We start from the raw sequence: 27790 nt of genomic DNA on the forward strand, positions 1-27790 counted from the left end.
GCTGAATTAGATCACCGTGTTGGACAGTTGCAATCAAAGCGCAAATGAGATACGTACGTTATTATCGACAGCTGATATTATAGCATGATAAACGTACATAGTTTCAATATTGATTTCACTTAGTTGCCTAGAACATACCTTGAGACCTTGAAACATAATCGAAAACTGCATCTCTTTGCATGAATCCGTCTTATTTTCGTACTTTATATACTTTCTTAGTTCTTTGGTAGTTTATGTTGAAAGCCGTTTTGGGAATTAACCTTGCGATTATTGATTTGGAACGTCCATCTTGGTTGACGACTGGTATACGAATGTCTTGTTTCGAAGCATAGATACATATACATAGCAGCATCGAACGTCATTCGCAACCTCATCACTGAACCGCATACCTTCTCGCAGAGAATTTCAAACTTTCATCAATACAACTGATACCATGACAATTTCCATCATTTTCATACCATAATTTTATTCTCTATGTTGTACGCCTTTTATACGTTACACCCAAAATGCACAGATAAAAGAATTACAATTGATTCTTTTATTTATTTGATTAGTGTTTTACTCCGTACTCAACAATATATCACGGTCAGCATTATGGAGGGAGGAAACCGGGCAGAACCTACGACTATCCGCAGGTTGCTGTCTGACCTTCCCACTTACGGCAGGAGCGGAAGTTAGCATGATCTTGACTTGAACTCACATCGACCGCACTCATCAGAGGTTCCTGGGACAATGAGCCGCGCTGACGTGCTAACCACCTCGGCTGGGAGGCCTCGTATTACATTTCAAATCTGCAGTGCTAACAGAGAACGTCCACGCATACTTGTGCCTTTATTGCTGCTGACTGAGCAATGTGAACTATTCCGGAGATCTAACCTTTTGATAAACACGACAGAACTTGAAGTACTTAGCATAGTTGTATGCAATCAACAACAGCTAACATTCGTCAAATCATTTTGAGAACAACGTGGTTTGTTCAGTTTCCGGTTTGTCAGGCGCATAACGCAGCTATTTTCCCACACGCACATAATTTCAGCATAAATCATCCTGTAATAAAGGAAATGAACACCCATTCAAACGAAAAATGAGAAGAATTTAATTCGCCTAGAAAATGTCTGAATTACATGCACGATGTGTTTAATAAAATAATTATGAAGACATTGCTGATTGTCCAATACACTCGAATGAAAGCTAACTATAGGGGTATTATAATATCGCTAGTGGGCTCATGTACTCATTTACTACTTGATCACTTTCGCATGACTTTTTATTAGTTGTTTTAAATTTTAATAACATTTTCCATTTCACTCTCTATCTATTTTTTATATTATCTGTCAGCAATTATTGTTCTTCGGAATTTGGATTTAAGATGACAATTTTAAAGTAATTAAACATGGCATGGAGTGACGCATGGAAAATAATCCTTGTTTCATTATTTAGTTAAATGTGCTATGTAGCGATACGTGGTAAGTAATCGTTGTTTCAGTATTTAGTTAAATGTGCTATGTAGCGATACGTGGTAAGTAATCGTTGTTTCAGTATTTAGTTAAATGTGCGATGTAGCGATACGTGGTAAGTAATCGTTTCATTATTTAGTTAAATGTGCTATGTAGCGATACGTGGTAAGTAATCGTTGTTTCATTATTTAGTTAAATGTGCTATGTAGCGATACGTGGTAAGTAATCGTTGTTTCAGTGTTTAGTTAAATGTGCTATGTAGCGATACGTGGTAAGTAATCGTTGTTTCATTATTTAGTTAAATGTGCTATGTAGCGATACGTGGTAAGTAATCGTTGTTTCATTATTTAGTTAAATGTGCTATGTAGCGATACGTGGTAAGTAATCGTTTCATTATTTAGTTAAATGTGCTATGTAGCGATACGTGGTAAGTAATCGTTGTTTCATTATTTAGTTAAATGTGCTATGTAGCGATACGTGGCAAGTAATCGTTGTTTCATTATTTAGTTAAATGTGCTATGTAGCGATACGTGGTAAGTAATCGTTGTTTCATTATTTAGTTAAATGTGCTATGTAGCGATACGTGGTAAGTAATCCTTGTTTACATTGAATATTTAGTTAAACATGCCATGGAGTGATCCGTGGTAAGTAGTCCTTCAGCTAATTAACATTTCTCCCTTCCCATGTGGAGTTATACAAAAGGCGACGCAGGTTCCATCGGTCCATGCATGCATCGCATTGCTACATGGTTTCATCGCTTTATCGCCATTAATGTTAGCTGAATTAGTGAAGAGAAGTAGAAACTTCTCACCCACCACATTCATCCACGGTGACCAGATTAGCTTCGATCGGCGCCATATTGCGTAGCGATTCCTGTAATACAAGCACCATGGCTGCCTGGGTTGTAATGCTGATACATCGAAAAGATGCTAGGGGGCGTAAAATTTGCGTTATCATATAAGCATTGACATGTACAGTTAGAAGATAACCCTAACTGAGGTAAATTGACAAGAGGCCGACTTTAACCTGTTACGTGTGACCATTTACCAGCTATATCACACTGCCGTCGCTGCTCTGGTTTTATGTTCTTTAGTTGCTCGGCGTTAAGGAAAAAATTCAACCACGCTTGTGCAGTTAACAAGTAATTCGGTGGCATAAAATTAGTTCCTTTTGGTCAGTAAATGCACTGAACAAGGAAACTCGTAACCGTTCATACACAATGTAGATACCAACGCTGATATGAAATACCACAGTGTTTTAGGAAAACTGGCTTTTGAGCCTAGGAACTTCCCATTGCCCTAATTCTTTTGGACTGAGGCCTATAAATACCCCAGACCCATGCCGCGCGCCCTACTGTTGCCTCGCAGTCTCGTTGATGGCGTTAATTGGCGAGATTCACTGGGCCCAGCTCATTCCGATGTATGAATCCAAATGCTGCCAGCTGCAGCAATAGAATACTGAACAACAATCAATGGAAGGCTAGGAACATATGTAGGTCTGGTATCAAAAGGGTTTTGTGTATACAGTGCATGCCTCAATGGCTGTTAACCCCACTCATGAGCCTCGTTCCGACCTCTGTATGTCCGTGTGTGTGTGTTCTGTGGCAGATCGATGAAAGGCTCTGGCTGGCGGTATCGTTAATATTGGGCTGCATTCGAGGGTTTCATCTACTCCAGTCCAGCATTTCGAGCAGGGTTGTTACGGGCGCAGCGTGTTGAGCAAATCTACACATTCTCATATCGCACTGGCGCATCAACATGCATATGGTCGACACATTGAGGAGGTAAGTTCACCAGTATTTTTTTCCCTTTCCTACATGTCTCTAGACACACTCGAATCCTGTTATCTAGATACAAAAACAATCGACGTTTAAGTCCATATAGACTTAGAGCTAACTTCAGACGAGGCGGAAATGGGGAAAACGGTGTATTCTGTCTGGGTGGGCGAAGACTAGTAACTATCCCTTCTTACCACCTCCGAAACCCTTTTCAGTTATTCTGTACGATGTAGTAAATATGGTAACCCGGGCCACATAGCCAAAATGAATCGGGGTGTCTTCTGCAGAGGTAACCAGTCCACCAAATTTAAATTATGCTAAGTTCTATATTATGCGCCATTCTAGCTTCCATAAAGCTAATCTTGTCTCCCAGGAAAATGCATATGGCCTTGTGTTGATCTCGTAGGCTTACCAGTTTGAAGTGGATAATGTGTTAAAAAAGGCCATCTGATAAAATTTCACAATCACAACTTTTCTTTCTTACTTTTAAGCTTAAAAGAATTGTTGTTTTTCTACTGTTATCGACTGCATTATGCAACAAATAATTATAACTCTGATTACTATACTGGGCAAATCTTGACGAATGACTGATTAACAATATGTCATTTGCTATAAAGCTTTAGGCTAATTGTCATATCACAACAACCAACATGAAAACCGAAAGGAAAATCCCATACTTAAACTGACAAAAATATATCGTAACTGCAATCAACAAAAAAACAACAAATAATATAATATGTGTTACTCAAGATGAGAAGTTGGAAACAGACCTAAACGGCCATTATTCAAGATGAGGGGGTGGAAACAGATCCAAACGGCCATTATTCAAGATGAGGGGTTGGAAACAGATCTAAACGGCCATTATTCAAGATGAGGGGTTGGAAACAGACCTAAACGGCCATTATTCAAGATGAGAGGTTGGAAACAGACCTAAACGGCCATTATTCAAGATGAGGGGTTGGAAACAGACCTAAACGGCCATTATTCAAGATGAGGGGGTGGAAACAGATCCAAACGGCCATTATTCAAGATGAGGGGTTGGAAACAGATCTAAACGGCCATTATTCAAGATGAGGGGTTGGAAACAGACCTAAACGGCCATTATTCAAGATGAGGGGTTGGAAACAGACCTAAACGGCCATTATTCAAGATGAGGGGTTGGAAACAGACCTAAACGGTCATTATTCAAGATGAGGGGTTGGAAACAGACCTAAACGGCCATTATTCAAGATGAGGGGTTGGAAACACACCTAAACGGCCATTATTCAAGATGAGAGGTTGGAAACAGACCTAAACGGTCATTATTCAAGATGAGGGGTTGGAAACACACCTAACCGCCATTATTCAAGATGAGAGGTTGGAAACAGACCTAAACGGTCATTATTCAAGATGAGAGGTTGGAAACAGACCTAAACGGTCATTATTCAAGATGAGGGGTTGGAAACAGATCTAAACGGCATTATTCAAGATGAGGGGTTGAATAAAACATCGCGTAGTAATAATGGTGGTAGCTGATGGTGAATATTTATCTCATAACATCTTGAGCCTTGAAGTTACTGAGCAATTTCATACTCTATGGAGAAGCTGACATTCAATTCCTGTACGTTCAAACAGGCTGTAGCGTTATAATATTGTTGTATTGTGAATGTTAGTAGGCCTTACACATAATCTGCTTTAATCTGGTCTTGCAGTGGAACTGTAGGCTTGGTGACCACCTACTGTTTTAGTCCACCGCAACGCTGCATATCAGGACCAGTCATGTACGTTATTGTTAGAATTGTATGTCTGTAAACCTTGTTAAAACTTGTTTGTTACTATGCTGTATGTTTTTGTATAAAAATGTATTGTCGCGTGAAGTAAACCCAGAGCCCCGGAACCACCGACTCTGCGATACAATTGTGCCATAGATGAAGTTACACCAGCTGGTGTGAATCTGTCTAATTTATATGTGCATGTTTTCCTATCGTTCATAAAGTGTTCAGTACATAAGTAAATCCTGCCTTGAGTGTTCCTGATTACAAATTGTGACCAGCATCACAATAATATAGAGACGGGCTCTGCCCGGTTTCCACCCACCATAATGCTGGCCGCTGTCGTATAAGTGAAATATTCTCGAGTACGGCGTAAAACACCAATCAAATAAATAAATAAATAAATATAATATAGAGAAGCAATATGGAACCATTTTAGCATATGGAATATGGGTGTGCGTGAATTACATTTACTTGAGAGGTTGTTGCGTCTGGGAATGAATAAGCTGCAACTTTTCTATTCATAATTTCATACTGACCGAGATTCTACAGTGTTCGGCTAATGTACACATTACGTTTTATAAATTTTATATTTATTTGATTGGCGTTTTAGGGTCCTTCACCGAGGTCATTACGTTAGAAAATGAAAAAAATTGTTCATTACATTGTTCAGTAGACGTTACTGGTCTAGAATTACTCTGAATGCAGTAATGTCATCACTTTTAATGAGCAGACCATTGAAAACAATTGATGACCTTCACCGAGGTCATTACGTTAGAAAATGAGAAAAATTGTTCATTCCATTGTTCAGTAGCCGTTACTGGTCTAGAATTACTCTGAATGCAGTAATGTCATCACTTTTAATGAGTAGACCATTGAAAACAATTGATGACCTTCACCGAGGTCATTACGTCAGAAAATGAGAAAAATTGTTCATTCCATTGTTCAGTAGACGTTACTGGTTTAGAATTACTCTGAATGCAGTAATGTCATCACTTTTAATGAGTAGACCATTGAAAACATTGATGACCTGCACCGAGGTCATTACGTTAGAAAATGAGAAAAATTGTTGATTCCATTGTTCAGTAGCCGTTACTGGTCTAGAATTACTCTGAATGCAGTATTGTCATCACTTTTAATAAGTAGACCATTGAAAACAATTGATGACCTTCACCGAGGTCATTACGTTAGAAAATGAGAAAAATTGTTCATTCCATTGTTCAGTAGCCGTTACTGGTCTAGAATTACTCTGAATGCAGTATTGTCATCACTTTTAATGAGTAGACCATTGAAAACAATTGATGACCTGCATCAGAGGTCCTTACGTTAGAAAATGAGAAAAATTGTTCATTCCATTGTTCAGTAGCCGTTACTGATCTAGAATTACTCTGAATGCAGTATTGTCATCACTTTTAATAAGTAGACCATTGAAAACAATTGATGACCTTCACCGAGGTCATTACGATAGAAAATGAGAAAAATTGTTCATTCCATTGTTCAGTAGCCGTTACTGATCTAGAATTACTCTGAATGCAGTAATGTCATCACTTTTAATGAGTAGACCATTGAAAACAACTGATGACCTGCATCAGAGGTCCTTACGTTAGAAAATGAGAAAAAATTGTTCATTCCATTGTTCAGTAGCCGTTACTGGTCTAGAATTACTCTGAATGCAGTATTGTCATCACTTTTAATGAGTAGACCATTGAAAACAATTGATGACCTTCACCGAGGTCATTACGATAGAAAATGAGAAAAATTGTTCATTCCATTGTTCAGTAGACGTTACTGGTCTAGAATTACTCTGAATGCAGTATTGTCATCACTTTTAATGAGTAGACCATTGAAAAAATTGATGACCTTCACCGAGGTCATTACGTTAGGAAATGAGAAAAATTGTTCATTCCATTGTTCAGTAGCCGTTACTGGTCTAGAATTACTCTGAATGCAGTATTGTCATCACTTTTAATGAGTAGACCATTGAAAACAACTGATGACCTGCATCAGAGGTCCTTACGTTAGAAAATGAGAAAAAAATTGTTTATTAGATTAGAAAAGGAGAAAAATTGTTCATTACATATTTCATTATTGGTCTAGAATTACTCCGGATGCAGTGTTGTCATCATATCTAATGCAAAAATCAGAGGTCAGGTTAAAATATGTCACACGCATAGGTGCCTGAGTTTATTCTATTGTTACAAGGGGCCCTCTTTAAAGGCTATGTAACATCTGTCAAAACTTGTCAAGGGACACACATGTCTGTCACACGCTCACAAACACTCCGTGGCTTATAGCTGGGAAAACACGACCCGAGCTATAAGCTTGAAACAAGTCTAGCTTGGAGATTGCCTGACAGTGTCTGCAATTCGAAATCCTACAGCTCGTCTCCATGACAACGCGATATACCCGGATGCGATCAATCTGCAGAATATATGCCATCATGGTGTATTCCATAATCTGGAGCGGTAGACTTCATTCAGTTCTTAGGAACTTCCGGTCTAATAAAGAGGGAGAGCTAGAGGGAGAGATGGAGAAAGGTAGAGAAGGAAAGAGAGCTAGAGGGAGAGAGGGAGAAATACAGAGATAGAAGGAGAGCTAGAGGTAGAGAAGGAGAAAGGCAGAGATGTAAAGAGGGAAAGACTGAAAGAGGGACAGGGGGAGAGCGGGGAAAAGGGAGGGACAGAGCTAGAGAGGCAGAGATTGAAAGAGGGAGAGAGGGAGAGAAGGAAAGATAGGGAGAGATCGGGAAATAGGGAGAGATAAATTTGCCATTTATACTCACAATCTTTTATTATATCAGGTGTTTTTCCTGTTTCTATTGTTGTTTACAATGTCACAATGTACGACTACGTAAGTTATTTGGCTATCTATTGAACGAAACCTTCGACTATCCATTAAGGACCACACTCAAAGCCTGAGCACTTAAAACCTGAACAATAAAACCTGAACTAAAGTACACACTGAAAAATTAATCTGTTAAGTTTAACAGAAAGTATTTTGTCTGAGTAATGGTAAATGTATTCTGTTGTTACAACATAATATCCTGTTAGTCTAGTAGAATTTTTGTTTTGAAATAGTAGAATATGTGGGTTGTGTTTAACAGAACAATCTGCTAAAATAGCAGAATATATTCTATCAACCGAGGGGCTAGACTCAGGAGCCTCTCACCAGCGCTGTCAAATGTGAGTTCAAGTCCAGCTCATGCTGGCTTCGTCTCCGGCCGTACGTGGCAATGTCTTGCGGCAACATGCGGATGGTCGTGGGTTTCCTCCTGCTCTGCCCGATTTCCTCCCACCATAATGTTAGCCTTAACTGAATAAGAGAAATATTCTTGAGTACATTCTTGCGTGCTAACTTACTCGGCCACAATACACCTGCCTTAGTGTATTGTGTATCACAATCAATCCAACATTACACAAAATGTTAGGGGTAGTATCTCATAAAGTACAGCATTGAACCGAAGTGTTACATGTGTATAAAGTACAATAACACAAGAGAATGTTCCATGGCTGATGCGACTCGTAGCCTTCCTACCAAATCTGAGTTTTTTTGTGTGACTGTCAGAGGGAATACAACGCTTTATCAAATATGAGATGTGTACAGTTGTTTGTCTGCCTAAAGTTCCGGATATGTCATGTGCACTTTAAACTCCAATCTACCTCATGATATAACATGTTGCTTAAGGTCTACCCGTCGGTATCTTAAATGTGAGGGTCTCACCAATGCGGTTGCTCTTCAAGTCCAGCGCATGCTGGCTTCCTCTTCGGCCGTACGTGCGAAGCTCTGCCAGCAAGCTGCGGATGGTCGTGGGTTTCCCCCGGGCTATGCCCGGTATCCTCACACCATAATGCCGTCGCATAAGTGAAAGATTCATGAGTACGGCGTAAAACACAAATAAATACATTAAATGTAACGGAGTGCTGTGCGCTCACTGTCAGCTGTAACGAGTTCATGCGAATCAACCAACCCACATGTAGTTTATCTACAGACCTACCCTTTTCTACACCCTGTGTAATACAAAACTAATTCTGTGATATCCCAGGCCATTTTCCTAGACAGCGAATGTTTAATAAACTGGTTTTGGCCAGAAACAGCTAATACCACTGAATTTTTTTTCTAATCTGCTTAAGCCACTGTGCCGTGTTTAGAGGTTTCTACAAGTTAAACATCACATGACCCTAAATGAGGTAAAGTGACAAAAATCCGTGTTTCACCGGTTACATGAGTATTTGCCAATTGTAACACTGTGGTCGGTGCTCTGGTTTTACTCCAGTGTTACTCTATATGCTGTATATGTTGTTATACCACATGTACTCGATACAAAGTTATCGGCTGCTCTAGGGCAGCTGTAAGTATATAGGCATACAGGTTGCGTTCAGACGAAGGATCGATCACTGCTTAGCCATATCCCTATTAGTTGGGAAGAAAATCGGTCCTGTATCGGTCCAAAGGACGGTACCCGTAGCAAAAAGAAATGTTAGCAGGTGCAAATATACACTGTAATAACAAATAGTGTATATTTTACCGTAAAAGTTGCTTGTAGTTTGGGCTACAGGGTATTTTTCTGCAGTTAAACAGCCGTCTCCCTTCTTACTGAAAATTTACATCAAATTACGTACATGTAGTAACATAAGCAATTACGTTTTTTTTTTCTCTGCCAGTGCGCTGTAAACGTACAAAGACGAATTGAATAAATACGTACAGGATGTATAGGTACAGGCATTAAATGAGGGTAAACGTAATTGGATGGTATTATATTTCTACAACAGGTAACAGCAGTTCCTATAGCACTATACACTGCAGAAATATTTACATCGCTTCCATCTGTTGTACAATACAGAAAAATATTGCATATATATTATACAGACAATTTATGGAGTTCACAGGTATCACAATTCAAATCGACTTGGTTAACTCCCCTGCCTGTATGACCATGTATTTCATGCGTCAAACGACTTCTCTCCTCAAACTCTCTACTCTAAAAACTAACCTGTTTAACTTTAACACAATATTATGTTTTCCGAGTCATGACAGAACAGATAATGATATTGCAACTTTGAAATTATGTTACAGAATAACAGAATAGTCCGGTCATATATAACATAATATAGATTGTAGAAATAACTTGTTATCTATTCTGCCATCGCTCAGAAAATGAAATATTCTGTCAATTTTGTTTCGAGATTTTGTTTGAAGAGGTGTGCAATCTGTGTTTATTTTCACACTGTTGATTTGCCTAAATATTATGTTCTTTGAAATTTAAAATGGGAAAAATGAAATTAAAATGTAATGGCTCGTTGAACAAGTATTTCATAACATTAAACAGAAGAATTGTCGACCTTTTTAGCACTATCCCTCCATCTATGAGCACAGATATTTCTTCGAATGCAACTACTTTTATACTAAATGTTGAAGAATGAAAAATAGGTGGAATTTGACAGTTGTCTTTAGGCTGTAACAGTTGCCTTTGTGTTGTAACAGTTTTCCTGGGGCTGTAACAGTTGTCTTGAGGCTGTAACAGCTGTCCTGGGGCTGTAACAGTTGTTCTCCGTCTATAATAGTTGTTCTGAACCTGTAACAATTGCCCTTAGGCTGTAACAGCTGCCCTAGGGCTGTAACGGTTGTCCCGGGCTGTAACAGTTGTCCTTATACTTTAGCGGTTGTCCTTGGGCTGTAATAGTTTGACTTAGACAATTGACTTCAGGATGTAATTGTTAGCCCGGGCTGTTACTGTTGTCCTCGGGCTTTAACAATTGTCCAAGGGCTGTAATAAGTATCCCGGGCTGTAGTAGTTGTCCTTAGCCTGTAACGGTTATCTTCGGTCCGTAACAATTGTCCTGGGGCTGTAACGGTTGTCCTTAGGCTGTAACAGTTATCAGATTGTAACAGTTGTTCTTAGGCTGTAACAATTGTCCTACGGCTGTAACAGTTTGCCTTAGACTGTAACAGTTAATCCTAGGTAGTAACAGTTGTCTTTAAGCTGTGACAGTTAACGTAATACGAAGCACTGTTCAACGGCTATTTTTACTCAATAACACAGATAGTCAATTGATAGTACCGACTATTGCGGTTAAATTGGAATGATAGCAGAAAGGTCAAGCAGCTATGTGGAAAACACTTAGCTGGGTCACTGAAACATACATAGGCCAAATCAATCTTAGGTTGTGAGGTCTACTGTAGACTATGCTCCCTTGAGGAACAAAATCTACATTATCTACATGGCCAATATAATTATACGAGGCAGGAAAATAGGTATCGACTTTATTATGGCCAATATAATTACGCGAAACAGGAAAATAGGTAGCGACTTTATGATGGCCAATATATCTATACATAACCTGGACGCTCCAGTATATTTTTGTCTTCAAAAAAAATTTTCAGAAGCTTATCCAGTGATAAGTGGGAAAGGAAACAGAACAAACGATCCGTATTTTCAGAAATGGGATTTGTTAAATGCTACAGTAGTAAAGAGCACGTCCTGAAAGCCAAGGGAAACCCAAACATGATCTAACTCGTCCTCTGTGACATTAGATGATGACAGTGAACGTTTTATAAACAGAGTTTGAGGAGAAGAAATCATACAATTTTGCCAAATTCAGCTAATGCCAGTTGGACGTTAAGGTGCTATTTAGTCAAAGGCAAAAAAAAAAAAAAAAAAAAAAAAACACTAACGTGAAGTATATAACGTGAGTCAGATGAAAGATCTGTAAACACTGTCCATCAGAATTGTTCAATTTATATTTTTAGAATTTTTTCAACATAATACACACCTTTGAAACTTTGGATTCTACAGGGGACTGTGTAAACCATAATAGTACCAGTGACGTCATATCAGTTATAGGGTTCAGCATTCAAAATGCATGTGCATATAGATTTATGAATGCATTCGCCGAATGTGACCTTGAAACTAACTACTTCAAACAACAACTATTGATGTGACGTCAATTACAACTTTGGGTCACTGCAGACTACCATATATAATCTGAAGTTTTAAATCACTTTACTCACTTTTCACCATACCCCTTACAGCTAATGCGCCGCTCCCTACCTTTCGCTTTACATCAATGCCACCAATAGGAAATTTAGTACAGGAATCTTTAATAACGCCGAGGTCACTGTGGTGACGGTGATGAGGCAGGAAGTCATGTCAAAAAACATAAACAATCCGTCTGAACCTTTGTCTCTAATAATAATTTATGCGCATGCATTCTCTTTATTCTAAGTACGACGTTAAACCCAAAGCACTCATTCAGCACTCTTTATTCTAAGTACGACGTTAAACCCAAAGCACTTACTCAGCACTCTTTGTTCTAAGTACGACTTTGAACCCCAATCACTCACTCAATACTCTTTATCATATGTTAAACCCCAAGCACTCACTAAGCACTCTATATTATAAGTACTACGTTAAACCCCAAGAGCTCACTAAGCACTCTTTATTCTAAGTACGACGTTAAACCCAAAGCACTTACTAAGCACTCTTTGTTCTAAGTACGACTTTGAACCCCAATCACTCACTCAATACTCTTTATCATATGTTAAACCCCAAGCACTCACTAAGCACTCTATATTATAAGTACTACGTTAAACCCCAAGAGCTCACTAAGCACTCTTTATTCTAAGTACGACGTTAAACCCCAAGAGCTCACTAAGCACTCTTTATTCTAAGTACGACGTTAAACCCCAAGCACTCACTCAATACTCTTTCTTCTAAGTACGACGTTAAACCCCAAACACACACTAAGCACTCTTTATTATAAGTATGACGTTAAACCCCAAGCACTCACTAAGCACTCTTTATTATAAGTACGACGTTAAACCCCAAGCACTCACTAAGCACTCTATATTCTAAGTACGGGGTCCTCCGTGGCTCTGTCGGTTAGCGCTCTAGCTCAGCGTAATGACCCAGAGAGCCTCTGACCAATGCCATCGCTGTGAGTTCAAGTCCAGCTCATGCTGGCTTCCTCTACGGCCGTGAGTGGGAAGGTCTGCCAGCAACCTGCGGATGGTCGTGGGTTTCCCCCGGGCTCTGCCCGGTTTCCACCCACCATAATGCTGGCCGTCGTCGTATATGTGAAATATTCTTGAGTACGGCGTAAAACACCAATCAAATACATAAAATAAATATTCTAAGTACGACATTAAACCCCAAGCACACACTAAGCACTCTTTATTATAAGTACGACGTTAAACCGCAAGCACACACTAAGCACTCTTTATTCTAAGTACGACGTTAAACCCCAAACACGCACTAAGCACTCTTTATTCTACAGTGTGTACAATATGATTCTAACCAATATCTAAAACAATTTTGATGAATGCTGATTAAATAGTTCCGCGGAAGGACACAAGTGACGAGACTTTCTAAACAAGCCTGCGTGCATATCACATGCTCCAAAGGTCAAGCTTGTCTATTGATGGCAGTCATCGACCTATACATGGCAAGTTTCTGACGAAAGTTTTCCATATCAGACATACATATATGCACACCATGTCTGTGGAAGACAAGTGGTTTTCAGAGAATGTCAGACTGTGCAATCAGCCGAACGAGTGTTGGCGTCTACTTGTAATCACGAAACCCCTATACGAAGATTGAAATAAGACACCAATAAAATATGTCGCACTGTTAGTAAAATACCGTGTTAATCAAAATTGCCTTCATTCTAATGCTTGCTTTGCACTGGGTATTTTTATCTTGAATGTTATACGGCGTTGAACAGGGTTGAAGCAGGTGTTGTCAAATTTGAGAATTTATGATAAGTAAATATTAGTTAGATTACAGAAATGAAATGTGACATGTAACCGGGGACGGCGGGAGGGGCTAAAGTATGGGAGAAGGTCGAACTTCTTGCGACCTTGCGATGTTAGTGACGTTAGCTTCGGAATCGCTTATATTTACCTTTCAAAATCGAATCGGGAAGTTGGGAACTGGAAGCTATGTTTACTGGCATAAACGCGTGCTCAAATAGTTGACACCTTCCTTCAACTGTGCTTTGTACATATTTACATAGGTCCTACTATAACGTGGCATGGGAAGATTATGCGTTTATTTCTTATAGAGCCGCCGTCGTATTTGTTACATATTCTTTATTACTGCGTAAATTACCAATCCAGTAAATAAGTAAATTGCGTAAAGAGGCCATTCAGGAGATTTTTGGAGAAGATTGATCAGCACAAATTCAATCGATTTTTTTTTTATCATTCCAGAACAACGCAAATCAATTAAATATCAGCCTCGTTTTATGCGAGTGTTAACTTTCAAAATGGGTAATAAAATACAAAACAAATTCAATGCGGATTTTATTCTATTCCATTTTTTAAATTGTTTTCTTGTATTGGAAATACAACATCTTTCCGTCTATGTGTCAAGTTGTACTTTTTTTTGTTAAAGTCCAGTTTTGCTCTCATCTGCTGGTCAATTCATTTTTAAACATTATGTAAACAACACGCAGCATTCACACTCCAAAAAATAGTCTGTCAATTATAACAGAATGTCTGTTGTGTGAGTATTGCTAGAAAGTATTCTGTTATTACAAAATAACACTTGTTTCACTTTCAACATAACATCCTATTAGTCTAACACCGTCTTTATGTTGATTTAAAAGAATACTTGTGCTACATTCAAAAGAACAATTTCCTGCATTTTAGCAACGTCAGTTTTCCGGTTAAATTTAACAGCTTATTATTTTTTACCATTAAAACCAATACAGTTTTTCAGAATATGGAACGCATGTTAATTACCGTTATAGCCTGGTAGCCTGAGATCCCGATTGAGTCTAGTCCTTGTAACCTAAAGAAAAGTTATACCTCCGTTACCTGCAAGATTCCTGGACCAATAATATGTGAACTTTTCTGCTACGTGGTAGATAAAATTGACATTTTGCCAGTGAACACTATGGTAAAATTATGTGGGGATGTTTATTCGGAATATGTGGTTCAAGGAGCTAAAGACATTCTACTGAAATGTTGCGGCAATCTTATAAGCGGAAAATGCAGAAAACGATCCTATCGCTAACAAAAAGGAATTGACCCTGCAGGACATTGCCAAAATTATTCAGGAGCTTGAACCTGAAGATGTCCCCTGTTTTGTTGCTCAAAAACTGAGCCGGTTGCCACTTGTAACTACCAACCATATCGATGTAGCCACACTAATTTGTGAGCTCAATAGCCTAAAACTTCTGGTGAACGACGTCAATAGTAAAATCGACTCCTTGAACCTGTCGCAAGTAACATTGAACAAAAAGTTAGACAAAATCTCTGAAAAGTGCCAAACGAAATTAACCACTCAAATACGAAATGTGACTATTCCAACAACACCGACAAATGCATCACAGTCACCTAATTTGTCAGTTGATCTAACTGCTGATGCGATAGGTGGCGAAAATGTTATCAATATAAGCGATGCAGATCAGGCAAAAGGAGGTTTTATAACGCGAGACCCCACTGAGTCACCCAGTGGTCGACCTCAGACGACACCCAGCCGCGATACGACGACAGATGACGAGACCCCACTGAGTCACCCAGTGGTCGACCTCAGACGACACCCAGCCGCGATACGACGACAGATGACGCAGAAGCATGTCCTCGAGGGACTGATCATTCATCTTCAACGGCGAAGAACGAAACACAAACAGCTCTGCATTCGACAGTTGTGACATCGAAAACCTCGAAGTCTCGAGATGATGCTGGATTTACTGTTGTCGGCAGACAACGATCCATACTGCGTGGGGTGAGGAGTTACCCGCCCGTGGAGTTAAATTTGTCACCCGACTGGATCCCAATACAACTCCCAGTGATATTAAGATGTATGTGCACCAACAGTCTAATAATTGACATAGACTGTGAACAACTACAAACAAACTTTGATTCATATGCCTCATTCTGGATGCTTGAGAGTGGCAAAGTGGCAAAATCACTGCTCAGTTCATAATACTGACCTGAGGAAGTACTTGTGAGAAAGTATTTTAAATGACGTTCCAGAGATTCTTACATGGCTCATGAGTCTCGTGATTCACAAGGTAATGACACTGTTCTAGGGAATAGACACTATGTATCGGAATGGTACCTCTATGACACCTATGATCGTAATCAGACAGACAGATAATTCTGACACATTATCACAATACAATAACTTACGCATTTCATCGTACAATTGTCGATCGTTAAAGAGTTGTTTCTCTGAAATTAAGCATCTTTGTGATATAAGTGATCTATGTCTTTTACGAGAGTCATGGTTGTAGAACTCTGAACTACATATCCTGAATTCTACATATCCTGAGGTTCTACTAAACCTCACTTGCCAAAGGCAGGCCATTTGGCGGTCTTGCTATACTCGAAATCGTTAGCTAAGAATGTAGATTTTGTTGACTATGGTGACAGCAGGCTAATAGGAATTAACAGTGTAACTGATACATCTACTCTGAAACCTTTACTGCATTACGTCATTCAGTGTTAATATATCCACTCAGTGTATCAAAGTCTTTTACGGTGTAATATCATCTGATCATGGGCCTATGTGCGTCTCTCTACATTGGGACGCATTACCTAGTTTGACAGATCCTTCTAAGTGTCATGCCTCACACAGTCATGTTTATACTGACTGGAGTTTATTTAATGATTATGAACGGTGTCTTTATTATGAGTCAGCTAGCAAGAAACTATCGCAATTATCACCACCAGTAGATATTCTTTTACGCAATGGAAGTGACTGTCGCTCCAATCACAAATATATTATAGATAAATTTTATGATGGTATTGTGAATGCTCTGGTATCTGCTGCTTCAGAAACCGTAGCAAAAGAACGTACACGAAACGAATATGTTGTACTGGGGTGGGTCGATTATGTAGCTGACCTATATCCTGTATCTAAATCTGCTTTTGTACTATGGGCATTATAATAATAATAATGATGATGATAATAATGATGATGATGATGATGATAACAACAACAACAACAACAACAATAATAATAATAATAATAATAATAACAACAACAACAACAACAACAACAACAACAACAACAACAACAACAACAACAACAACAACAACCATAATCATAATAATAATGATATTATTATTATTTTTATTATAATAAATGTTTAAGATCTTGTAATGTAAAATTATGCTACAGCCGGCAAGCAATCGTTACGTGGCGTAACATGTTAAGATGTTTGCATAGGTTGCAACATGTAACACATTGTATCATTTTAACACTTACAGCAACAAGTTGTGTCATCCTAACACTTACAACATGTAACAGGTTGTGTCATTTGAACACTCACAACACGTTACGAGTTGTATTATTTTAGCTCTTACAACATATCACAAGTTGTGTCATTTTAATACATTTGCATTGTTATATATTTATTTCATTTTTTCATTTCATTTACACCGCCTTTAAGAATATTTCAATCATACGACGGCGACCAGCATTGTGGTAGGAGGATAAGATAATCTAATCTACTCACACAAGTATTATCAAACTTTTTACATTGCATAACGGGGGCCTCTACGCCAGCGAGGCGCAATGACCCAGGGGCCTCTTACCAATACGGTCGCTGTGGGTTCTACATCAGAGCATTTACCCACATGTCAACATCAGACCATTTACCCACACGTCTACACCAGAGCATTTACCCACATGTCTACAACAGAGCATTCATCCTCATGTCTACATCAGACCATTTACCCACATGTCTACATCAGAGCATTTACCCACATGTCTACATCAGAGCATTTACCCACATGTCTACATCACACCATTTACGCGTATGTCTACATCAAACCATTTACCCACATGTCTACATCAGAGCATTCGCCCACATGTCTACATCACAGCATTTACCCGCATGTCTACATCAGAGCATTCATCCTTATGTCTACTTCAGAGCATTCATCACTATGTCTACACTTGAACATTTACTCGCATGTCTACATCAGTGCATTCACCTGCATGTCTATATCAGAGCATTTACCCGTATGTCTGCATCAGAGCATTCGCCTGCATTCAATATTTACACGCATGTCTACATCACAGCATTCACCCACATGTCTACATCAGAGCATTCATCACTATGTCTACACTTGAACATTTACTCGCATGTCTACATCAGTGCATTCACCTGCATGTCTATATCAGGCCATTTACCCACATGTCTACATCAGAGCATTCATCCCCATGTCTACAGTAGAGCATTTACTCGCATGTCTACATCCGAACATTTACCCGCATGTCTACATCAAACCATTTATCTTCATGTCTCCATAAGAGCATTTACCCACATGTCTACATCAGAGCATTCATCCGCATGTCTACATCAGAGCATTCATCATTATGTCTACACTTGAACATTTACTCGCATGTCCACATCAAACCATTTACCTACATGTCTCCATCAGAGCATTTACCCACATGTCTACAGCAGACCATTTACCCGCATGTCTACTTCAGATCATCCGCTCGAATATCTACATAAGATCATTCACCCACATGCATACATCAGAGCATTTACGCACATGTCTACATCAGAGCATTTGCCCGCATGTCTATATCAGAGCATTTACCCACATGTCTACATCAGAGCATTTACCCACATGTCTACATCAGAGCATTTACCCATATGTTTACATCAGACCATTTGCCCACATGTTCACATCAAACCATTTACCCACATTTACAGGTATGTCTACACCAGAATGTATGAAACTTTTTTTAAAATATAGTTGGCGTTTGGTTAGAAAATTAATAATCACTATGTGTTATGGTTTTATTTATTTCAGTTAATGGAAGAGAACAGCTTACCGAGGTTTCACGATGTCGCGGCTGTTCTGGCGCCAATTTGACTGATATGCTGGCCGTTATACCCTGATACACACAATGGTTTCCAGAGTTATTGACACAAAGTTTTACCTATCCATTTGGCAGTCATTTAACTACAACTGTTATCATATCAACCTAACCCAGTAAAGGAGAAAGCATGGAGAAACTTTTGTTCCCCCGCTTTTTCAGGAAACTCTGTATGATCTCTATTTTCCTGTGTGTCAGCATAATGGTTGTCAAGGTGATATACATGGGTCACAATGAAGGCAACAGAGAACTGTTTGAGTTGAGAAGTCGGGTAGCCGAGTTGGAAAATCTGCTAAAATCTACCAAAATGGTATCGCGTGAAATACCAGAAGCTCGAGAGTTGGGTCGAGATTTGAACTTGGCGGAAGCTCGAAAAAGAATGGAAAAAAATGTGACAGTGGTAATGTTTTCCTATGACGAAGATGTCAGTTGTTTAAAATCCAGAATAGACAATGTGCTCCAAGAGTATCCAAATATCAAAGTGATCATATCTTCGACGAAAACTATCGACATTCCGTTCTCACAAAATGTCGAATATTTACCAAACATAGAGAAGGAAGGAAAAGCACTGGCAACAATGATTGATAAGGTAAAATCCCCTTATTTCCTGTACTTATCATCCAGTGTCCAGTTACCGCCACAAAACTCCGACATCAGTGTCTCGTGGCTACTCCACGCGCTGGAAAAGATACCGGAACTGGATTTCATTGGTGGATCTTTCTTACGTAATCAGACCGGTGCACGGTATCCCGTGCTGGAGGTTCCCTGTTACCGATTGCGCATGTGCAACTGGACACTGTCACAAACGTTTGAGTATCGGTACAGCGTGGACGACATGATGGTTTGCGAAGAAACATCCTCTTCCTTCATGGGACGAAAAAAAAGAGTAATCGAACTTGGCCAATTTGATTCTAATCTGGATGCCATGGCAACCACGGATTTCTTTTGGCGAGTGAAAGGTAAAGCGATCACGGGCCTCCGACCAGAAGTACAATTCACAGTTTCCAAAAAAGTGCTTTCCTCCTTCTTTACCTGCAGCTACTGAAGCCGATCTGAAGTTTGCCTTTATGAAAAAATACGAACTGTACATTGTTCGAGACAACTTTAAACGTGAAGTCAAGGCATTGGATTCGAAGCATTACAGCTCTTTGAAGAGAAATTACGGCTATGATTATAACAGAGATGGTTACTTCGCCAGTCCGATGTACGCACGCGGACTTCTGCTAGATCTGGAATTAGCTGCGGACTTCCTGGAATCCAAGGTAATCATATCCAACCATTTTTATGCATATATTTCTTATGATTTGTTTACCTTCGGTTAATTTTGACTGAAGGGTATTGATCCAGTCATGTGCAGACGTCCGTCGGTCTGGTCGGTCTGGTCGCCTGGTAGTCTGGTCGGTCTCTCAAAATGTATTTTGTATTCGTGGCTTGATAGCATTTGCAACAGTGGAAACCGTTCAAAGGGGTGTTCCAATGGGCGTTCCAAGTGGTGTCCAAATTAGCGTTCCAACGGGTGTCCCAATGGGTGTTCCAAGAGGTGTTCTAAGGGGCATTCCAAGCCAAATACGAAGGCCGTTTATGATGATATGGAATCTCTGGAGCCGTTAATCTATGAACTGTGACGTTGAACAAGGATTGTTACATCTGTATTAGGTGTGTAAGCTATTTATTCATGCGTTATCAGCTATTTGAGCAGTTTTATTAGACTGTATATCAACCACATGACACCCCTCAGTCACTGGCAACAGACGTGCTTAAACGAGTCGGTGCACAAATTAGAATTATGGTTCTCGATTAGTGCTCGAACAAAATAAGATAAGCGTGACATACTCCTTACGACGCGTCGGACTCTCACTCTCAGAATAGACAAGCTTGACCTTTGGAGTCTGTGCGAAGCACATAGGCTTGTTTACACTTAGGCCTAACCGCATCACTCTTGCTCTTCCGCGGAACTATTCAATCAGCATTCATCAATAACATTTTTTAATTTGTTGGTTAAAATTATATTGCACACACTTTAGATAAAGATTGCCTCTATATAAAGTATAATTATGAACTAGAATTATAAATTGACATAGAGTTCATGGGTTTTCTGACATCATGGTGGTAGGGTGGGCATGGAGAAAAGCCCTGACCGTCCGCAGGCTGCTGATGCATCTTCCCACGTACTCTAATACACTTCCAACATTCGCTACGTACATTAATTGCATGGCTACATCCCGAACAGAATATGTACATGTATAGGTCTCTGCTTCTCAGATTATTAGGGAATCTGATCATTACCAGGTGGTCTACCTGTAGCCTCCTTAAAACGTAGTAAAGCACGGATTTTGAGTGTACGCATATTAAAGTCGAACATTCACCTAACATTCATTGGCAAATAAACGATCGTCTGCTGCAGGCTGCTTCAACGGACTTTCAGTTCAACACACACAACATTTACTTTTCAACCTGTTCGAAAAGCCCACTGCAAGACCTTCCCACGTACGACCGGAGAGGAAGCTAGCAGTGGATGACTTGAACTCACAGAGACCGGTATTGATGAGTCATATACATACACCTGGGTCATTGTGCCGCGCTAGCAGGCAAACCTCGACCTGAGGGCCCCAACACATCATGTGTACACCGTATGAAAGTTTATACACAGCACACACAACAGAGTAAAATACTGTAAATATACCTACATTTACAGACAAATGGAATGCATCTCGCATTAGTACACTTATTATGGGTGTAACATCTTCTAGGCGTATCTTTGATTGGCCATATGTACTTTTGCAACACTTTGGCTGTGTATAAAAAAACATGGGACGATATTGTCAGTTTACAGAATTCTACTTATGGAACTACAACTGTAACTGGTCGTGATTTTACAGTCAGAAACGAGCGGTTGTCAGCAAGAAAATGTAGGGCAGCTCGAAGAGTTGCAAGGAGGGTTTACAGTAAAATACACGTTGTTATTACAGTGTATAACATGTATAGGGCGCTTAGCAAAAGTGCATATGTGCGTGGACGTGTGCTTATACACGTACCGGTACTGAATATACCGTGAGAGATAAATTCACATAATGTATTCATTTCCTTTCGGTACACAACACAGTCTGTAATCACGATATACTTCGTCGTCATATGACTGAGAAATTGTTGAGTACGACGTTAAACCCCAAGCACTCACTCACGATTTACTGAACGGTTCCAGATTGCACTGCAGGGCAATTTTGATATGCCAACCTGCGGATACATTTCTGATCGGTATCGTGCTCTAATCGTACAGTGACGTGCAATAAACGTACACAGACGTGCAATAACCGCACAGTGTCGTGTAATGCCCGTACGGTACTGTGCAATAACAGTTTTGTGACAGGCAATAAATGTATCTTACTGTGCAAAAAAATAATTGCACTGTGCCGTGCAATAACCGTGTACTACCGTGCAATAGGCACACACTACCGGTTTATAAACGTGCAATAGCCCTATGGCACAATGAAGTAAGTATATTGTAACGTGCAATAACCGTATGGCACAATGAAGTAAGTATACCGTAACGTGCAATAACCGTATGGCACAATGAAGTAAGTATACCGTAACGTGCAATAACCGTACAGTACGGTGCAATAACCGTACAGGAATGTGTAAGAATCGTATTGTAGAGTAGCATAACCATGCAGTGTGGTGTGATGAAAGTGTTGATGTGTTTACGTATAACTACAATGTGCGCAGTATTGTTTTTGTTCCAGAATATTTCTTTCTTCATAGACTCAGGAGTACCCCTTGGCGGCGTGAAGACTGGAGGCCTACTGCCGTGGGATGTTGACATAGACCTGGGCTTCTTTCACGACTGGAAACCCGTCCACGAAGGTCTAGCTAAACTTTGCAAGGACAGAGGCATTCCGGCCACAATCGCCAGAGGTAAGGGAACAGGCATTAGATTTATGTATCGAGGGAAGGACGAGTGAAAACTGAAATTTGTCGCCAAAGAACCTTCAGTCATAGCAATATCAGCCAGTGGTGGTAATAGAGCTGCTGATGTGGCCTAACAAAAGGTTCTTTGCTCTCGCCAATGTGTCATACATATTGAGTACGCTCTGCGAATGAAAATATGTGCGTCACGTGAAAAAGTTCGTCAAAACGCAGGTGGTTTACTCCAGACTCTTGGTCCTCTCCCACCTACGGAAATACAATGGGTCACTGGGGGCAGGGTGATAGACAGGAAGTGATGTCAGAAAACTCAAACAACCCGTCTCAACCTTTGTCTCTAATAATACGTTATACATATGTATTCTCTATATCTACATACATATATCTGTATATCTATACTCTATATCTAGTATGTACAACATGATTCCACCAAAAACCCGAAACATTTTCATTGATGCATTCTGCTTAAATAGTTCCGCGGGAGTAGACAAGTGATGAGGCTAAGCCTAACAAGTCTACGTTCGTCTTACAGGCTCCAAAGGTCAAGTTTGTGTATTTTTGACAGTGATGTAAAGCGAAAGGTGGAGAGCGATGATTGCGCTGTAAGGAGTCCGGAGTACGAATTGACACAGTAAAGAAAAAATTTGTAAATTATTCAGTTAATAAACAACTCGTTGCTAACAACAGAAGGTAATGAATAACTATCTTTGGGGTAACGCCACGTTGGCAGTATTTCAGGCATGTCGTGGCATATCATGGCTATCTTTGCTTTGCGTATCACTGGACACGCTAGCTGTTACATTATAGATAAGCCTTTCGAAATTCCTTTGAAGGCTTTAATTGCAGTCTTTTGCGACAATTTCATCTAACTTGGCCTTTTAATTTCGTGTTTTTTTTTTAACCCATATCCTTCCTCTCCGGTCGTACGTGGGAAGGTCTGTCAGCAACCTACGGATTGTCATGGTTTTATTGGGGCTCTGCCCAGTTTCTGTCCATCAAAATGGTGATTGTGATATAAGTGAAATATTCTTGAATATGGCGTAAAAAACTATCCAATACACGTTTAAAAATGATGACGTCATTTCATTTCAGAATCTCTGGGAGACGGGAGACAAGAGCTGGTTTTCCGCGCGGCGGGGGAATTTGGTTACAATTGTATGTATCAACAGCCTGTGAGCGTTGTTGAGGAGAATTCCATAATGCATACTTACATTCACGGACGGAAGTACCCAGTGAAAACATACCTCTTCTCTAGTTTTCGAACGATGTACGGAATAAAATACTTAGAGATGCATGGAGCACGTGGGCGCATGAATTGTCGCACGAAAGGTCACCACGCATGCCTACCAGAACAGTTCAGTTACGGTGGCGGCCATTGGCGAGAGTATTATTGTGACCTGTAAGTGAAGATGGAGTTGTGAGGTGGGGTGGGTATGGGGGTGTAAAGTTGGGGTGGGGACATCGCTAAACATAACAGAGGAAATACCCAAATCATTTGTTTTCAGTCGTGTGGAGTGTCTCTTGGGGAGGACATCCTTGTTGTTGTATTTCTTGGGTTACCTGTTCATTACGATGACGTAGTTCATGCTCACGAAACAAACCAAATATGTTTTCTAATCACGCATTTTTTTGTGACTCCATGATATATATACATCGAGAACTCTGGGACTAGGATGCGAAGGCTGTGTCGACTTTTAACAAAACTGTCCCAAACTGTCTCAACGTTCACGTGTTTAACATGATGAAATCCATAACGTGAAGAGCAAATGCAACACGCTAATTTTACCTACATGGAGAGAATCTTGGTTGATGTGATACACATTATGACGGGATTTACCTTCCTGTGCATGTGGAATTTACATTCATACTAACAGTGCATTATACCTCAGCATACTTTTCGTTATTTCAGATGATTAACACAGGTTAATTCTTGCTGAAAGCGGTAAACTAAAAAAAAATTACCTGTTAATTGTGACAGAACGTCTGTTGTCTGAGTGACGCTAGAATGTATTCTGCTATACCATGAGATTGTTGTGTTTAATATACCACACATATTCTATTAATTCAACATAAAGATTCTTTATTAGACTAACAGGATGTTATGTTGAATATGAAGGAATGTTGTGTTACAATAACAGAGTACATTCTAGCATCAATCAGACAACAGACTTTCTGCTAAAATTAACAGATTAATTTTTTTGAGTATATGAGAGAGCCGATCAAATGACAGAAATAGAACGGAGAAATGGAAAATTCTTACAAAAATATTACTGGATGATTTAGGTCATGTGATCCATTTTAAAGCTCTAACAACGTTCGAGCTATACAAAAGAAATTTTGGGAAGGAGATTAAAGAGAAATTTCAACATTAGGAGACTAAAAGCTTTTAAGATTTGGCAAATAGGGTGAAATGGAACAAAAAAAATGGCAGTGGAAAGTAACTGTTTTAAACGACTTGCGTTGTCGATCGACTCAAATCAATACAACAACAACAATGAACCAGTTCGTAGTTTATACTGTTTTTATAATACTCACAGTAAAGCCGAGAATGAGTCTGTGTTTATGAGCGAGAAATAGGAGAAAGGGATGTAGGGGTATAATCCGCTGAGATTAGGAGAGTAAGAGTACATCTGATACATTTGTCGATTTTACACACATTCCATGGGTACACACTTGAAATAATTGTTTCATTCATATACACATTTCTGTCAGATTTTATAGACGCGTACAAACTGATGTTTTATTCCTAGAGATTGTGTTTAGCAATCAAACATATATGATTATTATTGTGAACATGCAAAATGTTTGCATAATAACGTGGTGGATATTTCAGTAAACACAAATAGACTTTTTCCAGTAATACGTGTGTTATTAAGCGCAAAAAGCGGATAAACATGTAAAAGTGTTAACTATGGTAAACATGTGACATGTTTACATAATAAAGGAGCTGGTACGGCAAGGCGGAGAATCGACCTCAGAGAGGTACGATAAGAAAGTGCAAATTTCTAAATCCCAGCAAAATTGAGTAAATTTTTCGAATCAGACGTATAAAATTTGGTCGAAGCACCCATAAAACTTATATGGCCATAAAAGAGATGGTTGCTTAGTGATAACCCGCCAAAAATTCACTCTTGATAAAAAACGCCTATGTTTCGAGCAATCACTGTGTTCTTAATTTACAGTATGAAGATCAACGTTAATATTTTTACTGAAACTTTCATTTGTGTATTTCTAGGTACTGTGAAAGTTTCATCTTCGTTAACGTTTGTCTTCGTATGTAAAACATAAACTTTATTATGTGATCACTTTTGTAATACTCTGGCTAGCTTAAAATCCATTTTTGTGTAAAAGATCGGATGGCATCCTTCATAGTACACTGAACTAACGAGATCATTTTGGAGAATATGTTGCTCCTCTAGGAAGAGTTCGAAACTTCGTGTTTATTTTTTTTCCTTTGGAAGCACACTGTTGTGTGAATAAATATATAGACCTTTTTGCGTTATGTAAGTGTTATTATGAATTAGGCTGGATTGTTAAGGTATAGTATTAAATAATGTGTGACACGGAATAGCGAAATCATACCTGAATCCTTGTCGAGAGCACATGAGGCCGTCTAGTTATCATTGATATTAACATGCAGAGCGAAAGTATAAGGCTGAAAGTTACATGTACATATGTTATGTATTTGCTTCATTGATTAGAGTATAGCTCAAGAACATTTCAGAATGTTACCATTCTTGTGCAGTGATTACCCAAACTTGACAGTGTCTACTGCAAGAATATGTATTTCAGCGTGACTGAAGTAGGATAGTGTTTTTCGAATCTTAGACCAAAACATCGCTTCAGCGCTTGTTAGGAGCTTTATAAATCGCATGCTTGTCATATAACATGAAAAGAAGAGTAAAACAGAACTAAAACAAGTGGCCTTACGAGTATGTCAACAGTTATCACTCACGGCTATAGTCAGTTTCGGTTCTTGAGGTGCGCAATTCCTTGCACTGGGGCCGATTTCCCGCCTTACCATACGAGGTTTATTCACATGTTTACAACACCAGTAAGAAACATTTTTACATGTTGTTCGGGTTTTTACACTAAATAACAGAAGGCCATACTTGCTGGACTATTTCTATTTACTGAAAATATCCACTACTTTACTGTGTAAAAGTTTCAGTTGTGGACTAATATAATCACGTCTCATTCATTCCAAAGTAACGAGACGCATATTTTTAGTGTGTATAGTGATTTTGTATATATAGCCCTTTTATATTATGTCAGTATTCTAAATAAATGGCGACAAGGTAACCTAGAAATTTCCAACACCATTTTCCTACGCTCTGACATTGGGAAGACAATTTTCTTCGCCCAGACGTCTGTTACTAAGGAAATGTTATCTTATACCATCTTACAGAATGCCCGAATGCGAGCGATCTCATGTCATTTCCAAAGCCATAGACTCATTGGGTTCAGCTGGTTTTATGTACATCTGTGCATGCGGGTAAGCCCGCAGATTTGACCTTTGACCCTTTTCAGACATCGTTTGTCGTATTTTGAGGAAAATATTCTATGCGTTACCGTTCACTCATTTTGGAGCATACACATGTTTAAATCGAATGTTTAAAATTATTTTGTATGCGTGCGTGTGCGCATTTGTGTGCGTGCTCTTGCGACAAGGTGCTAAAGGGACTAGTTTACTCTGTTGTTGTTGAGGAGACGCATGATGGTATCGCAGACTACGTATACATTTAGTGTCCATTGTTCTACTTCAGTCCATCAACCATGTGCATCTGTAACATACAGTACGTGCTTGCTGAGGACTTATGAATATAGTCTTTCTGCTTTTAGTGTGAGGTGCTTTGAGTACAGAAATTTTAATTTTTGCAATTTAATTTAGTGCAAATATTTCTGCAATTATACAGTGTGCCATATATATGTACATTATTAAAACCATTTACATGCTTGAGTCTTGGTTTAAACTGCAGTGCTTCAAATGAACAATAAATTACAAAAACTGAATTAATAAAAAAACTGAACAAAATTT

At 39.2% G+C, this 27790-nt stretch overlaps 1 protein-coding gene across 3 annotated transcripts; it reads left to right on the forward strand.

The window, feature by feature from the left end:
• The first annotated feature begins 2892 nt into the window (after positions 1-2892).
• On the forward strand, positions 2893-27790 carry LOC135480301 (uncharacterized). Of its 3 annotated transcripts, none has more exons than XM_064760109.1 (4): positions 2893-3240; positions 18765-20093; positions 22572-22743; positions 23845-27790. In XM_064760109.1, exons 2-4 carry the CDS (start codon positions 19899-19901, stop codon positions 24153-24155), a joined length of 678 nt encoding a protein of 225 aa, XP_064616179.1. In that variant the 5' UTR covers positions 2893-3240; positions 18765-19898; the 3' UTR covers positions 24156-27790. The 3 variants fall into 3 exon arrangements, 1 of the variants encoding a protein (XP_064616179.1); XR_010445923.1 differs by having other exon boundaries at positions 2894-3240; XR_010445924.1 differs by having other exon boundaries at positions 2894-3240; positions 22591-22743.

The sequence above is a fragment of the Liolophura sinensis genome, chromosome 13, assembly GCF_032854445.1.
Source record: "Liolophura sinensis isolate JHLJ2023 chromosome 13, CUHK_Ljap_v2, whole genome shotgun sequence".
In the NCBI taxonomy this organism is placed as follows: Eukaryota; Metazoa; Mollusca; class Polyplacophora; order Chitonida; family Chitonidae; genus Liolophura; species Liolophura sinensis.

What these genes read in the sequence shown, in the direction of transcription:
- LOC135480301 (XM_064760109.1), top strand. Translation starts at nt 19,899, where the DNA reads ATGAAAAAATACGAACTGTACATTGTTCGAGACAACTTTAAACGTGAA. An exon ending in CGGACTTCCTGGAATCCAAG is followed by an intron (nt 20,094 to 22,571) that starts GTAATCATATCC and finishes TTTTTGTTCCAG; the next exon opens with AATATTTCTTTCTTCATAGA. An exon ending in TCCGGCCACAATCGCCAGAG is followed by an intron (nt 22,744 to 23,844) that starts GTAAGGGAACAG and finishes ATTTCATTTCAG; the next exon opens with AATCTCTGGGAGACGGGAGA.